General features: G+C 59.3%; 1 protein-coding gene across 1 annotated transcript in view; it reads left to right on the plus strand.

The window, feature by feature from the left end:
- COL4A2 (collagen type IV alpha 2 chain) overlaps window positions 1-11,807 on the plus strand; it is a 173,249-nt gene extending 161,442 nt beyond the window's left edge. The window contains exons 40-48 of the mRNA XM_023253164.2: window positions 195-320; window positions 4,097-4,213; window positions 5,047-5,208; window positions 5,351-5,449; window positions 5,792-5,938; window positions 6,095-6,211; window positions 7,316-7,507; window positions 8,651-8,937; window positions 10,746-11,807. Of these exons, the coding sequence (XP_023108932.1) occupies window positions 195-320; window positions 4,097-4,213; window positions 5,047-5,208; window positions 5,351-5,449; window positions 5,792-5,938; window positions 6,095-6,211; window positions 7,316-7,507; window positions 8,651-8,937; window positions 10,746-11,003 (1,505 nt within the window). The 3' untranslated portion in view covers window positions 11,004-11,807. The remainder of the gene's footprint in view (window positions 1-194; window positions 321-4,096; window positions 4,214-5,046; window positions 5,209-5,350; window positions 5,450-5,791; window positions 5,939-6,094; window positions 6,212-7,315; window positions 7,508-8,650; window positions 8,938-10,745) is intronic.
- The last annotated feature ends 3,058 nt before the right edge of the window (window positions 11,808-14,865 follow it).

Genomic DNA, 14,865 nt, shown 5'->3' on the forward strand with positions numbered 1-14,865 from the left:
GCTGCAGACTGAGAGGGTTCCAACTACAATCACATCCGGGACACTGAGGCCACACGGCCAGCTGGGATCTCCACGGCCGGCCTCTGGTTCCATCCCCGAGTCTCAGTGCACAGCATCACTGGTCTTTTGCCTCCGAAGATCAGCCTGCCATGGCTGAGGACACAAACGTCACCGCTGTGTTAACCCTGCCGCAGGTGTGGACGCCCACGGAGACCCCGGCTTTCCCGGTCCTGCCGGGGACAGGGGTGACCCAGGAGAGGCCAACACCCGCCCAGGCCCTGTCGGAGCCCCAGGACAGAAAGGGGAGCGAGGAAATCCAGGTGAGGCCAAGGACCAGCCAGCAGCACCAGACCTGGGGTGTCTGTGAGTCCGAGAGATGGATGTGGAAAGGTCCCTAGAAAGTGCCAGTTGCTTTGCAGACAATTTCTTGCTGCAGAACCCCTTGGCCAGCCCTCCACCCTTATACTCTTAGAATCCATCAGGGGTTAGTGAGTGACCACCCTCTCTGGTGGGAAGGACACGTTCCCACCTGTAGGGACCACACTCTGTCCCCTGCCCCATGTCCCCGGGGCACCTGCACAGTGGTTACCCGTCACAAGCTCTCAGTGTCAGACGAACACGTAAACACAAGCATTACAGTCACCGAGCTGAACCCCTCAGGCAGGTCTGGCCTGTGGTAGGAGCCAACCAGGGAAAGGTGTCTCACCTGCTGAGAAAGGGCCCCACTCCCACCCAAGCCCCCGGCACACGTGCTTAAGCCTGACCTGGGGTGGGAAACGTTTCCAGACGGAAGTCTGATCAGTATCTAGGGGCAGAGCGTGTTGAAAGTATTACAGTATCATTGAGCATTGAGCATCGTCATTGCTTACTGACGATCCGTGGCCACCAGCACACCCAGCACATGGGCTCAGGCCTGTCACACAGTGGCCCAGGGCATGCTTCGGTCAGGATACTCTAGTAAGCTAGAGCCAGCAACCCCATAGAGTAGTCAGTACCCAAGGAAGGCAGCAACTCCATCCCCCATGGAGGGCAGCCGGTGTCCAGAGGCTCACCGACCACATCGCCTGATTCTCCAAGGTCTGTCACTGCCCCTCTTTCAAATAGCTGGAAACTCCAGAATTCCCTGATATCTGAGCTCCACAGCATTGACCTGAAGGCAAGAGAATGAGGAGAGGCTCAGCCAGCCGGGGCCTTCGTATGAGCCCTGAGAGGCTGCACGGTGCTCACGCAGCCTCAGTCGGGGTCTGTTGACTGGCACATTCCCCGCTCGGGGGGTAAGGGTTGGTCCACCGGCACAAGCCTCCTTAGAGCCCCCCGGGGAGCTGGCAGTGCCCGTGACTTTGAAGTCAGATGCCTGCATGTGTGTTCTCATTCTACCTCTCACTTGGTACGACCTTGCACACGGCTCTGCTTATAAAACGAAGGTAGAAGCCCACCTTCTGGGTATCAAGGGGATGCGGTGAGATAATACAGGTGAGGCTCTTACACATAGAGGCCCAGAAAGCAACGCTCGCTGGCTTCTCTACAAGGCCTCCAATTAGCATTTTTTCAGAGAGTCCTGCTCGTAAGAGGAGCTGCCCTCTGAAAGGGGCGGGGGAACGCAGCCCTGGGTATGGAGGTGAGGGCGGGCCCAGGGGACAGAGGGAAGCGAGAGGCACGGACAGTGCTCACAAGACTTCAGCTGCGCCCTGTGTCCTGAGGCACGCCGACTGATGCACACGGCACACTGTTCAGGCTCAGAAACGGGCAACAAGGGATAGGTTACGGTTCCCAGCAGGACAGAAATCACCTCTCTTACTCCCCTGTTTATACCTCGGGGAGATGCCTGCTGCAGAGTCAGTGTTCACAGACATTCGTTGGAGCAGAATGTTGTGAAACTCTTTGTGACCGCCACAAAGTCGAAAGACTCCGCCACCCCGCCCCACGATCCCATCGTGCGTTAACTGTGCGCCATCTGTTTCCCAGAATTCTTGAACCTACAGTGTAGCCCCCCGCACTCCATCAGAGGGACCCAGAACGTGCGGGCTCCCACACGGCCCTGAGGCCTCGCAGCTCTCTGTAAAGCAGCTGTCCCCTACGAGGGCCTCGTCCCGCATCAGAATCACAGCGGCCCAATGAGCTGGTGGTTTCCGAGCAGACTCCGGGCTCTGCCCACTGGGCCACAGCCTCTGGCCATCGTGAGGGAGGGAGACTTCCCACGGAGACATCCCCAGGCAGGCCGGTGAGGACACACTGTCCTCCGAGGATGGCGGGTGACCGTGAGCCATCGTTGTCCCTCCCGTGGGCCTCACCTCAGGCCAGAAGTGCAGATTTGCAGCCGAGGCCCCTCCTGCCGCTGATGTGGGGCTCAATTCATGGTTTGCCTGGGCAGGACGGGTTTTCATCAAACCTGTATCAGTCGGGGGTTTCTTTCAACACTTAGGAAGATCCGTGGGTGCCAAGGAGGGAATGGGCTTGTGTTGACCCTGATTCCAGCAAACTGAGCCTGGGTCACTCAGAGTGTCGCTAACAGAGGCCCAGTCACTGCGGTTTGTTGTGGGAATCCGGCCGCTCTGGATCTTCTGACTCGAGAGTTTCTGCCATTATCCACTGACACTCGCCGCCTGTTTCGGTCACTTTGTGACAATAGTTAGACACAGCTCAGTTGGTGTCGTTTTCTGTCAAACTACAGACGGCAGCTGGCCGGTCCCCACAGGCCTCGTAAACCCGCTTGCCCATTGCCTGTAATCGAGACAAAGATGACACCTTTCTCAGTGTTCCCCCTGGCGCGTTTCTCCGTCCGCTGCGCAGAGGCACGCGCCGTGATGGGTATCGGAGCCGCGGTGTGGCTGAGGACCAGCCAGGAGGCTGTGCGGGGGGCACAGGAGGCGGCCGCTGGCCCCTCGGTCACGCGGATTTGCCCCGTGCTGCCCAGCTCACCGTCCGCCCTGGAGGAGACATGACGGTGCCGGGACACCCGGACGCCTCTCTGCACCTCCAGACTGTGGGAGAAAACAAACACCAGTCTGGCAATTAGGAGAGAAACCGACCGCCTTCCCACTGGCAGCGCCCACGCCCGCCGAGCACGGACGGGCACCTGTGACCGTCGTGTGGGCCAACACGCGGGACCGGGGGGCTCCCACAGATCTGCTCGCATGGGGACTGTCCTCCACCGTCTGTCCTCCGTCAGTCCCTGAGGCCGGTCCTGTCCCGTGCCGCAGTTCTGTTCTGCGAAGCAAATACCAAGTGAGGGATTCTGAACCAGGGACTCTCATGGAAATGCAGAGTCGGGCTCCTGACAGCCCCTGGTCACACGTTCACCGACCGACCTACACGTGACCTTTTGCTCTCATGTGTTTCTGTTGAAAGACACCTTATTTGATGTGTGTTGTTGATACGTTGACGTGGACCTCGTGGCCACCGGCTCGGTCTCTTGCCCGAAGGAAGCCCCTGTGACACACGTGTCCTCTGTGAGCACGATCGGGGAGGAGGGGGGACAATTTAACAGTGAAATCACCAATAAGAAGCCCAGAAACGTAAAAACCACAGCACTAAACAGACACAGGAAGAATCCTTGTTGACACTTGGAGCTGAAACGAGGACGTCTGCAGGCACGGAAGGGTCTGCCTCTTCTGCTTGTCCAGGAGGGACGCCGGCACTGAGGGCGCATCGCCAATAAACCCCGCCGAGTACGCGGATCGGCGAGCTCAGAACCTGCGAGCGGCGAGGACAGCTGTGCAAAGCTGGGACCCAGGCTACCGAAGGCAGGGCGACAGGGCAGACTGGGAGCATCCGTGTGGTCCTTCTGGACCAACACGAGTGCTGGCCACACCCAGAACCTTCCATCCCAACCCAAGTGCTAGCCAGCAACAGAGCCAGCCTTCCAGGGCCCACGGGCCGTCCTCAAGTACCACAGCCACGTCGGCTGAGCAAGATCCATGGGACCCCCCAGGCAGCAGGAGGGGCCGGTGGCTTCCCTACGCCTGCAGTGTGGCACAGTCCCCGCCTCCCCTCACTGCCCCTCCTTGGCGGCTCTGCTCCTGGACAGGAGGGGAAACGATAGATTGAAAAGTTGGACGGTGATGGCAAAACTGACTTCTTCTGTTTCTCTCCGAAGGGGAACGAGGCCCAGTCGGGAGTCCGGGACTTCAGGGATTTCCAGGAATCACCCCACCTTCCAACATCTCCGGGTCACCTGGTGACAAAGGGGCACCGGGCATATTTGGCCCAGAAGGTAAGCAGGACTCCTGTGTCTGTGTGTTGCAATCTGTGGGGCAGGACCCGGCGGTGACTGGATTACTGTAGGGATGGGACAGACTCTCACTGCCACCTTGAGGGACATTGTGCAAAGGGAAATGGGCCACACACACACGGAGGGACGAGCACTGTGTGATGCCACTGGTAACCAGTCCCCAGAGCATTCAGATCCAGGGACAGAAGGGAGAATGGGGGGAGCCGGGGCTGGGGGAAGCAACGGAGAGTCGCAGGTGAATGGGGGCAGAGCCCCGCTTCAGAAGATGAGAAGGTCTGAGGTGGACCTTCTGGTGTGGCGATGGCCACACAGGTCCTTCAGTGCCCTGAAGTACAGGTGTACTCAGTGCCCCTGAACCGCACACTTAGAAATGGTTGAAATGGGGGTGCCTGGGTGGCTCAGTTGGCTAAGCATCCGACTTCAGCTCAGGTCCTGATCTCACAGTTCGTGGGTTCGAGCCCCGTGTCGGGCTCTGTGCTGACAGCTCAGAGCCTGGAGCCTGCTTCGGATTCTGTCTCTCTCTCTCCGCCTCTCTCTCTCTCTCTCTCTCTCTCTCTCTCTCTCTCTCTCAAAAATAAGCATTAAAAATTTTTTTAATTAAAAAAAAATAAATGGTTAAAATGGTAAGGTTTACATTATGTATATTCTACCACAATAAAGAAAACTCGTCCAGTGTTAGACATGCCAAAGACGCCCCCAGACAGGGGACTCGACACCTGGCCCCCCGGGCACGTCCTGCAACACATGCCAGTGCCGGTTGGCCATGCCCGCGCCCTCCTCCTGTGTAACGTCTTTCTGGTGACGCATGTCGACAGGTTATCGAGGGCCCCCGGGGCCACCTGGACCTGCTGCTCTCCCTGGAAGGAAAGGAGACGAGGGCAACCCAGGAGCCCCAGGAAACCCCGGGACCAAAGGGTGGGGCGGGGACCCCGGGCCCCAGGGCCGGCCTGGCGTCTTCGGGCTCCCGGGAGAAAAAGGTAACGGTGCCCACGGAGGGAGGGCTCCTCTTGTCTCCTCTTGCCGGGGAGGCTGGCGGCACCAGTCAGGGCAGGGGGCGGGGGGCAGGGCTGGAGCCCCCACACAGACATGTGAGTCCTCTGTGTCCTGCTTGTCTTGAAGGACCCAGAGGGGAGCCAGGACTCATGGGAAACACAGGAGCCACCGGGAGTGTGGGCGACCCAGGCCCCAAGGGGCCCAAAGGAGACAGGGGACTCCCAGGTGAGTGGCCTTCGCACACACACACAGCCAGCATCTCAGGTGGGTGGCCCCAGGACTGGGCTTCAGGACGATCCCTGGCCCTCCGGGCTGGGGGACCCCTCCGAGGCCTCCCTCTGAAGTGCCACGCTGGGACCCTCTGTGGCTCCCGCCGTGACTGGGTGACTGACAGCCGCCGGTGAAGGGAAGGCCCTTAGCGACCTCGCAGACCGGTTCTCTAGATGGCAAGATGGTTCCAGAAAGCTCCAAGATTGGTTTCAACGGATGAAAACAGTGGAATACAGATCATTGCAAGGAAGCCAGGGGGCGCCCCTGTGTCAACTGGCCTTTCTTTGCCCTTTCCAGGTGCCCCCGGTTCGGTGGGATCCCCTGGGATTGTGGGAATCCCCCAGAAGATCACCGTCCAGCCAGGGCCAGTGGGTCCACACGGAAGGAGAGGCCCCCCGGGGGCACAGGGAGAGATGGGGCCCCAGGGCCCCCCAGGAGAGCCAGGTAGGAGCCCTGCCGGAGAGCCGCCAGGGAAACGCCTTTTCCTGCTCGCGTTCTTCTCGCTTGGGTTTCCTCCCCGGGAAGCCTGTGTTGAGCGTCAGTGACACTGAGCACGGTCACGCCTTCCATGGTGCTCACACCCGTTTCGTGGCTGTGCAGGTTTCCGCGGGGCTCCAGGGAAGGCAGGGCCCCAGGGAAGAGGTGGCGTTTCTGCTGTTCCCGGATTCCGAGGAGACCAGGGGCCCATGGGACAGCAGGGGCCCATCGGCCAGGAAGGTGAGTGACGGACAGAAAGGGGGCAGAGGGCAGGGGGTTTCTTCCAGGTCCACTGAGGGTCTGACCAGTGTCCTGTGGTGCGTGGGGAGGGATGAGCCAGCACCCAGACGAGCAGAAAGACGCTGCCCCTCACCCAGGCTGTGGCGCTCGGTAACAACACCTGTGCCCATGAGGGCACCCGGTCCAGAGTCCCCAGACAGACCGGCCCCCTTCCTTCCACTGACACGTCCGCAGGTGGCTTGGAGAAGGAGCCAATCAACACACTTCCAGAAATGGCCTTTGTAATGATCTCAAAGGTCTGGGCCAGTGAGCTGAAGGAAAGCAATTGTGTTAGTGGCAGCCATCGTAAAGTCTGGTGTCACTGATTTCTTAAAATGATCTGTACGTACGCAGGGCGGGATAGGCCAGAAATACCAGCAATTTGTGCACAAAGAAGTAGGTTTGTTTCAGTCCCCCCTGAGCTCACTCGGAAACAGTGGTAGGAGTGAGTCACATTCAACTGGGGTGCACGACCGGTGTCCCCATCACAGGAGCGTGCAGTCCGCTGTCCTGCGCACGGACCCACCCACGGCCAGGAGGTTGCGGGCTCCGTGGGGGATGTATGTCCAGGGACACACGTGGGCAGAGGGGAATCATCCAGGCTGGGAGACCAAGCAGCAGAGGTGGAGGGGACATCCTGTGAGGAACAAGTGACGAGTGGAAGTGTCCCTTGGGGGGAGGGGCGGGGAGCAAGGCAGGATCAGCACGGACAGCTGATTCCCAGTGTTTGAGGGGTCGTCTTGTTGGAGGCACAGTAGATGTTCCTCTATGCTCCAGGGGCGGACTCGAGCCCTGGGTGGGCATCGTGGGAGGCAGAGTTCTAACCCAGACGTGCCCAGCCACGGGGCTCTTGGGACAGAGGAGGCCCGTTTGTTGGGTGGGGGTGAGCCGCAGTCCTCTGGGCCCTTCGACTGGCTCCGCACCTGCCCCTCGTTCAGGGCCCTGGCAGGTCCTCCAAGGGGCACAGCCAGTGAGGGCCAGGCTTCGGGCAGAAAGCGGGCAGCAGCCGCAGAGGCCAAGGTCCGCACAGCAGCTGAAAGGCGGCCACTCTCTCCCGGGTTCTAGGGGAGCCAGGCCGCCCGGGGACCCCCGGCCTGCCCGGCATGCCCGGCCGCAGCGTCAGCATCGGCTACCTCCTGGTGAAGCACAGTCAGACGGACCAGGAGCCCATGTGCCCCGTGGGCATGAACAAGCTCTGGAGTGGGTACAGCCTGCTGTACTTCGAAGGCCAGGAGAAGGCGCACAACCAGGACCTGGGTAGGTACTGCCCAGCCAGCCCCGGCCAGTTCGGCTCCTGGTCAGCGTCGGCAGCTCTTGGCCGGACGGGCTCCTGCCGATCGAGGGCACTGGGCCCATCCATATCCCTGGGCTTCCAGAAGAGATGAAAATGGCCTTTGAGACCTCCAAAGCTCAGGTCAGGACCACAGAGGCTGCAGCCTGCACAGGCTCAGGGGTGGCCCCGCCTGCCCTGGAGGCCACTAGAAGCTTCACCCCCAGCTTGGCTTTTCGCCGCAGGCTCTGTAAACGGTCAGGCTGGGGCCGTGAGGGGTTAGAGGGTCACACAGGGCCCCCAGGAGAACAGATGCTCATTCAAGTAAGCCTGGTTGCCAAAAGGAATTGAAAGGACTTAAAAGCGCACAGGAAGTGCAGCGAGCACACGTGAAAAGTGGGGGAGGGGCAGGGGTGCCTCCGTCCGAGGGGCCTGTGGTAGGGACAGGGGTGGGGAGTCCCTCAATCTGACCCCGACGCTGTGTGCACATTCCCGTCTACAGTTTCCACTTCCAAAATAAGTTTAACAGAACACAAAGCGGGACAAACGCACAGGGCCAGGGCCTAAAACGCAGAGCCGGGAGCAGGGCCTAGGCGGTGGGGCCCACGCTGGGCAGGCTTGGTGGCAGGTGCCCACACGTTGTCCCCAAGCCCAGTAGGCAGCCCATGTGAGCAGGGAAGACTGTGCAGCTCTAATTCATCCTCTCTGCCCTGAGATAAAGGCAACCTTTGTACCCAGGAGCAGGGGAGTGTTTGGGGTTCGTATGGCCGGAGTTCCTTCGGGGAGGGTCCCTCAGGGTGCAGGAAGCCAGGCCCTTATCTTGGGTCCCATCAGGGGTTTCTCGGGGCTGGTCTTGAAGACCCCCAAACAACATAGGCCTCAGCCAGGTGCTAGTTCATGAAGACCCCACTCCATCCAGGGATGTGTGTGAAAACTTCTAGAAGGGCAAGGCTGAAATGGCAGGGCAGACTCCAAAAAAAGGAATTGGAAACCGCTAGCTCGGTCCCCTGTGCAGATCTGAGCCCCACCGGGTGGCTGGTGGGCAGGTCCCTGACATGGGGCCTCTGGGACCTGGCCCGGCCTGGAGGGGCGTCTTCCCAGCCACACTCAGCTGCGACCTCTTTCCACAGGGCTGGCGGGCTCCTGCCTGGCTCGGTTCAGCACCATGCCCTTTCTGTACTGCAACCCGGGTGACGTGTGCTACTACGCCAGCCGCAACGACAAGTCCTACTGGCTCTCCACCACGGCCCCGCTGCCCATGATGCCGGTGGCCGAGGATGAAATCAAGCCCTACATCAGCCGCTGTTCCGTGTGTGAGGCCCCAGCCGTCGCCATAGCGGTACACAGTCAAGATGTCTCCATCCCCCACTGCCCAGCTGGATGGCGGAGTCTGTGGATTGGATATTCTTTCCTCATGGTATGTGGTACTTGCCCGCTTTCTCTGTCTGAGCATGGAACTGGAAATCTAGTTCCTCTCCCCAACACACTCTGCCTCTGTAAGAATAATCACATGGGACAGTTGTTCAGGTTGCACACTGCACAAGGGCATCTGGCCCAGGGGATGAGAGCTGGAATACAGCCTGCACTTTTGCCTAAGCGCTTTGCGAACTGAGCCATGTCAGGCATGGGCTGCCCCACCCACAGGGGCCCGTGAATTTGCCATCAGGCCACTGTACGGGCTGCAATTAGGATAAACTGGGCCACCATGATAGCAACCCTTACGGTTTTCCTGCTTACTCCACCACTGTAGGGAGAAAGGAGAGGCCAGTGACGACAGTAGGCCTTGTGTTTATATTCATTATAACTGCCATAAGTCATAAATCATATAAATAACATGTAAGCAATAGGAAAAAGTAAGTATTCATATCTTAATATATTTAGAGGTATCATTGCTGCAATAATTCGAAGCACAGAATACTAAGTTCTGTGCAAAGACAGGCACCTCCCTACTTTTCAAGAAGCTGATCACGGCCACGTAAGGTGACTTTTGAGGACAGAAGAACCCTGTGTGGTTACACGTGCCATCGGGGTGCGTCTGTGTGCATGTGTGCAGGGGTGTGTGTGTGTGTGTGTGTGTGTGTGTGTGTGTGCGCGTGCGGACTAAAGTCAGAGCCCTTGCCGGCCAGGCTGTTCCCAGCTCTGAGGCTTCCTGCAGGGTGCTTCCTCCTGACCCTGGCCCGACGGCTCCCTCGAGGTGTCCTTCCAGGGCGGGGCCCTCCCAGGCCGGCCTCCGTTCCTTCACGCCAAGTGGGGCCTGAGGCTCCCTCCCACACCAAACGGACTGTGGGGCTCTGGGCTGGGGGGGCTCCTGCATTCTGTGAGCGCAAGCCTTTTTCAAAGCTTCTTATGCTTGTGGCTTTGTTTAAAGAGGTTGGCCCGAGTTACCTGCCCAGGACGCCCCAGAACAGCCTCCTTTTTTTCCCTCACACTGTGGCTGAGACACATCCCTGTCCCACAAGCCACAGGGACAGTGTGTGTCCCACCAAGCCTGGCGGCCCATTTCGCTATGAGCTTCGGGCCCCGGTGGTCCCGTGTGTCTTAACAAGAGCTGCCGCACTGTGACACCACGAGCAGGGGACAGAAGTGAAGACGAGGTCCCCTCTGACGCTTCCCGCCTCCCGGCCAGCAGCCACACGGTCCTCTCAGGTGACCAGCTGCCTAATTAACAACCCTCTGATTGAAAAAACACTCATTACACAAGTAGTACCTGTTGGTTATCAAGACACCAGCAAGTGGAGATTTCCAGAACCACTCCCAGTCTCTCTCCAGAAGAGCAAGTGAGGAGGAGCTGTCGAGGCCACTTTCTTTCTGCCTTATTTTTACCTTACCAGCCTCACATGTGCCCTGCATGTTGACTTTAGTTTTCCTTTGAAAAAAGAATGCCACACGTTGGCATCTGTCCTGCCAGGTGAACACACTTCATCCTTTGAGTAGATGATTCGGGAGACGGTGTTTTTCCCCAAGACGAAGTCAGCCACGTGTGCCGGTTATAACCTGCTTCTGCTCTGGGCTTCCCTTGAGCTCAGACGGTGCGCGTGGGCTCACGTCCCTGTCCCTGCACCGTGCCTGGTGCGTGGGCCACGCTGGTTTATTGCAGGCGGTCTGTATTGAAAGCGCAAACTCCGGGGGGTGTTCAGCTGGGGGGGGGGGGGACGGTGCATCAAAAAGCCCGGGCAGTCCCCCTGCGGGCGCGCTCACAGCCCTGCCCCGTCTCCCTCTGTGCAGCACACGGCGGCCGGCGACGAAGGCGGTGGCCAGTCGCTGGTGTCTCCGGGCAGCTGCCTGGAGGACTTCCGCGCGACGCCCTTCATCGAGTGCAACGGGGGCCGTGGCACCTGCCACTACTACGCCAACAAGTACAGCTTCTGGCTCACCACCATCCCCGAGCGCAGTTTCCAGGGCTCGCCGTCCGCCGACACCCTCAAGGCGGGGCTCATCCGCACGCACATCAGCCGCTGCCAGGTGTGCATGAAGAACCTGTGACGTGCGGGGGGCCGCGCCCCGCACGCGCTTCTCGGGGGGCTACACTCGGCCGGGGGGGCCACCTTGGTGCTCACTCTTAACTTATTACCTCACACGCCGCCCCCAAAACCGATCTCATCCTCTCTTTCAAACTCTGACGGAAAGGCTGCCAAAGGAATTGAGCGCCAGCGCTCACACCAAACAGCCCGTGGGCACCCGCAGGGGCTTCGGCACTGGCGACACCTGCCTCCCAACAGAACGGTCACCCGCCCGGGCACCCCCATCAGGCCGTGCCACAGTGCTCTGCACCAGGTGCACCTGATGTCTCCACACGTGCCCTTAGAGTCACTGCGCTTCCAGACCCCGCAGACGACCCGCATTGTTGAACCCACCTAATGGGGTGGTGTCGATAAGCGAAGCGTGTCGCCAAGGGCTCCTGAACCCCTCGTGCGGCTCCCACCCGCGGGTATCCGGGCCTCCGTGCTGGCAGCTCTGTTTCCTCCCAAAGACCCAGGATGTGCCTCTTAACCCCTCAGGAAGGCCAGGTGTGCCTTTTAAGACTTTGATGGTCCCACATGAGCTCTCTTCTGTCCCCCCCCCCCCCCCCCCCCGCCCCGCCGCGTCTTCACAGACCATCGGGAGACCTCTTAGCCACCTGTTGTCAGCCACGCCGTGTGGCACACTGTAGTCAGAAGTGATGTGTCTACTGCCCCAGGTGGCCCCGGGGACTTACCCTCCATTCTTGGTGACTCATACTCCTATGACATATCTAACCTCTGTAACAAACACACAATAAAAGTTGGTTTTGAGCTTTTTATACCCCAAGGTGTTGACGGCCTTCATTCTCCCACGTCTGTCAAGCACAGTTTGCTGCACGAACCCCACACACCCGCCACGCCCCTCCCCAGGTCTGTGGTGTGGCTTGTCAGGGAGGCATTTGTGTTTGCAGTGTGTTAGGGCCCACAGGAAACACCCCAGCCACGACTCACGGGGCTTAAGAGAACGGGCGCCTCACAAACACACTTCCCAAGTCATCTGGTTAGTTCTGACAGAACGTCCCAGGTCAGATCTCTGTATTTCCAAGAAACCCCCAAGACACATCTCTGGAACCTGGCAGGCCTCTGGGAGCCCAGGCCAGAATTTATTTCCAGCCTTTAAAATGCAGTCCTGGGGCACCAGCTGGCTCAGTCAGCCAAGTGTCCGACCTCAGCTCAGGTCACGATCTCATAGTTCGAGCCCCGCGTCAGACTCTGTGCTGACAGCCCAGAGCCTGGAGCCGCTTTGGCTTCTCTTTCTCTCACTGCCCCTCTCCCACTCTCATTCTGTGTGTCTCTCCCTCAAAAATTAAAAAAAAAAAAATTAAAATGCAGTCTCATATTGGGGCACCTGGGTGGCTCAGTCAGCTAAGGGTCTGATTCTTGCTTTCAGCTCAGGTCATGGTCTCATGGTTTTGTGAGTTCAAGCCCCACGTCAGGCTCTTCATAACAGTCTGGAGCCTGCTTGGGATTCTCTCTCTCTCTCTGTTCCTCCCCCACTCACACCGTCTCTGTCCCTCTCAAAAATAAACTTAAAAAAAAATTATAGAAAATGCAATCTCATGCTAAATTTTTAAAAAAGATTTCATTTATTTTTAAGTAACCTCTACCCCTGATGTGAGGCTCAAACTACTGACCCGAGATCAAGAATTGAACACTCCTCCAACTGAGCCAGTCAAGCACCTCATATTAAACGTTTCTAGGAACTGTTTCCACGTAACTAAACGAGTATTCCGCATGATACTGTCATTCGAAATAGTTGAGCAACCACCCTGCACTGTCCCCCAGCAGCTGACGGGGACAAGGACTCTGCCCAGGAGGGTTTTTGGGGACACGAGTCCCAATCAGAGGATGGAGGGGGCCTGGCAGAGTGACTCCAGCAGAGGATGCGGTACTGAGGGCTCTGTCCTGCAGGGACCCCCCAGGAAGGCCACGGGAGGAGCCTCAGGCTGTGCAGCAGAGGCATGGAAAAGGGACATTTCCCTCCGCCAGCTCTCGCCCCAGGGGGTCATGGGCTGCCCACTCCCCCAGATCCCTGGCTCTCCCGTGTGTGCGGGGCTGAGCGGCGTCCCAGGTAGACGCGGCAGAGAAGCAGTGGAGCTGACGTGGGTGCTATGTCCTACACCTGCTCACAGATGGTTTCCATGGCAACAGTCACAGCATCCCCACGGGATGTGAGGCTGTGAGGCCAGGGCCTGAAAGCGGCCCACACGGCGCCCCCTGTGGGAGGCAGCTGTTCATTCCAGACTCCGGTCGCCAGGATCAGGGGGCGGCTGTGAAGTGCGTCACAGTCCCCAAGATCCCTGCTCGACTCGGCTTAGGTGTGATGCCATGAAGGACGGGGCGCTGGGCACCAGCATCCTCCCTGGTGGGACACACTCCCCGGGGGCCCCTGATGCCCGCCCTGCCTGAAGGCTGACTCTTGGCGGGGGCTTGCCAAACAGACGGACTTACGGGAGGCTGGTCTCCATCCCACAGCTCAGGTTCAAGAGCACAGGGTGGCTGGACGGAGGTCATGTGATGATGTAAATCGGCCCTGAAATTGTAGCTGCTTCCACAGAGGCCGTTTGGTCACAGGGGTCAGGGTCTGGCTTCCCTGTGGTGGGAGTGGGGGGTTCCCATGCTCTTCCTGGAGCTGACTTATCCCTACTTCTATGCTTAGAAAAAAACGAATGTTGGGGCGCCTGGCGGGGCTCAGTTGGCTGAGCGTCCAACTTCAGCTCAGGCCATGATCTCGCGGTTCCTGAGTTCAAGCCCCGCGTGGGGCTCTGTGCTGACAGCTCAGAGCCTGGAGGCTGCTTCAGATTCTGTGTCTCCCTTTCTCTCTCTCTCTCTCTCTCTCTGCCCCTCCCCTCCTCTCTCAAAGTAAATAAACATAAAAAAGAAGAAAAGAAAAAATAAGTGATCCCTGCAGAGTTCCTGGAAAGGGGATTTTCGTGTCCGGATTTGAGGACACTGTTTGGGGGTCTTCCTGCCCCCCCTCCCTGCCCAGGGGACAGGAACCCACCCACCCACACCCACACACACATAAACATGTGAGGCATGAACATGTGAGCGAGGCCACCAGAGGGCAAGGCTGTGGGAGGAGGGGGAAGTGCCCCTGGAGACGCACACTGTCCTGGGTGGGGGGGAGGGGGCGTCCTCCCCGGGCCAGGCTGCCCCGCTCACCTCGCCCCGGACGCATCAGCCCCAGGACTGCTGTGAGGCCTCCGTGGCTTTTCCCAGGGAAACAAGCAGGTGGGGGCATACAACAGGCGCACCTCGTCTCGGGCAGCAGGTAGACCACGGAACCCACCTCGGGGGAGAGGACGCGGCAGCTCCCGGAACCAGGCGCCTGAAGCCGAGGGCCGGTCTGCAGGGAAGCTGGGCGCCAGAGGCAAAGGTGTGGCTTCCAGACGCGGCAGGTGGCTCTGATTCCACCAGGCTTGAAAATGACGGTCGCACCTTTAAGAACCCGGCCCGGCTGCCTGGGGAAAGGGGGGAGCAGGGCTCACGACCCAGACCCAGATGACATTCCCCAACCATCCCTGACGCAGCTGCCTCGCTCGGCCCCTCGGGCACCAGGAAATATCCACCCAGGAAATGTCGAGAAAAAGGTTTTCCCCCGTGGGAGGACACAGGGAGCCCTGGGTGAAAGCCTGACGCGGTGACTCGGAGACCAGGCACAGTGGGAGGTCACAGGGCTGTCCGTGGCCTCCCTGCCCCCCAGCAGCCGTATTTGTGCAAAAGAGAAGAAGGAACGTTCGAGCTTGCCAGCTCAAACCCACACCCAGCCGAGAAACCCCCTTTCTTTCCACCAGCTGGCTCCTCCACACCCACCTGAGCCGCCTGAAGCCTCCCCAGGGCCT

Source organism: Felis catus, chromosome A1 (assembly GCF_018350175.1).
Source record: "Felis catus isolate Fca126 chromosome A1, F.catus_Fca126_mat1.0, whole genome shotgun sequence".
NCBI classification, from domain to species: Eukaryota; Metazoa; Chordata; class Mammalia; order Carnivora; family Felidae; genus Felis; species Felis catus.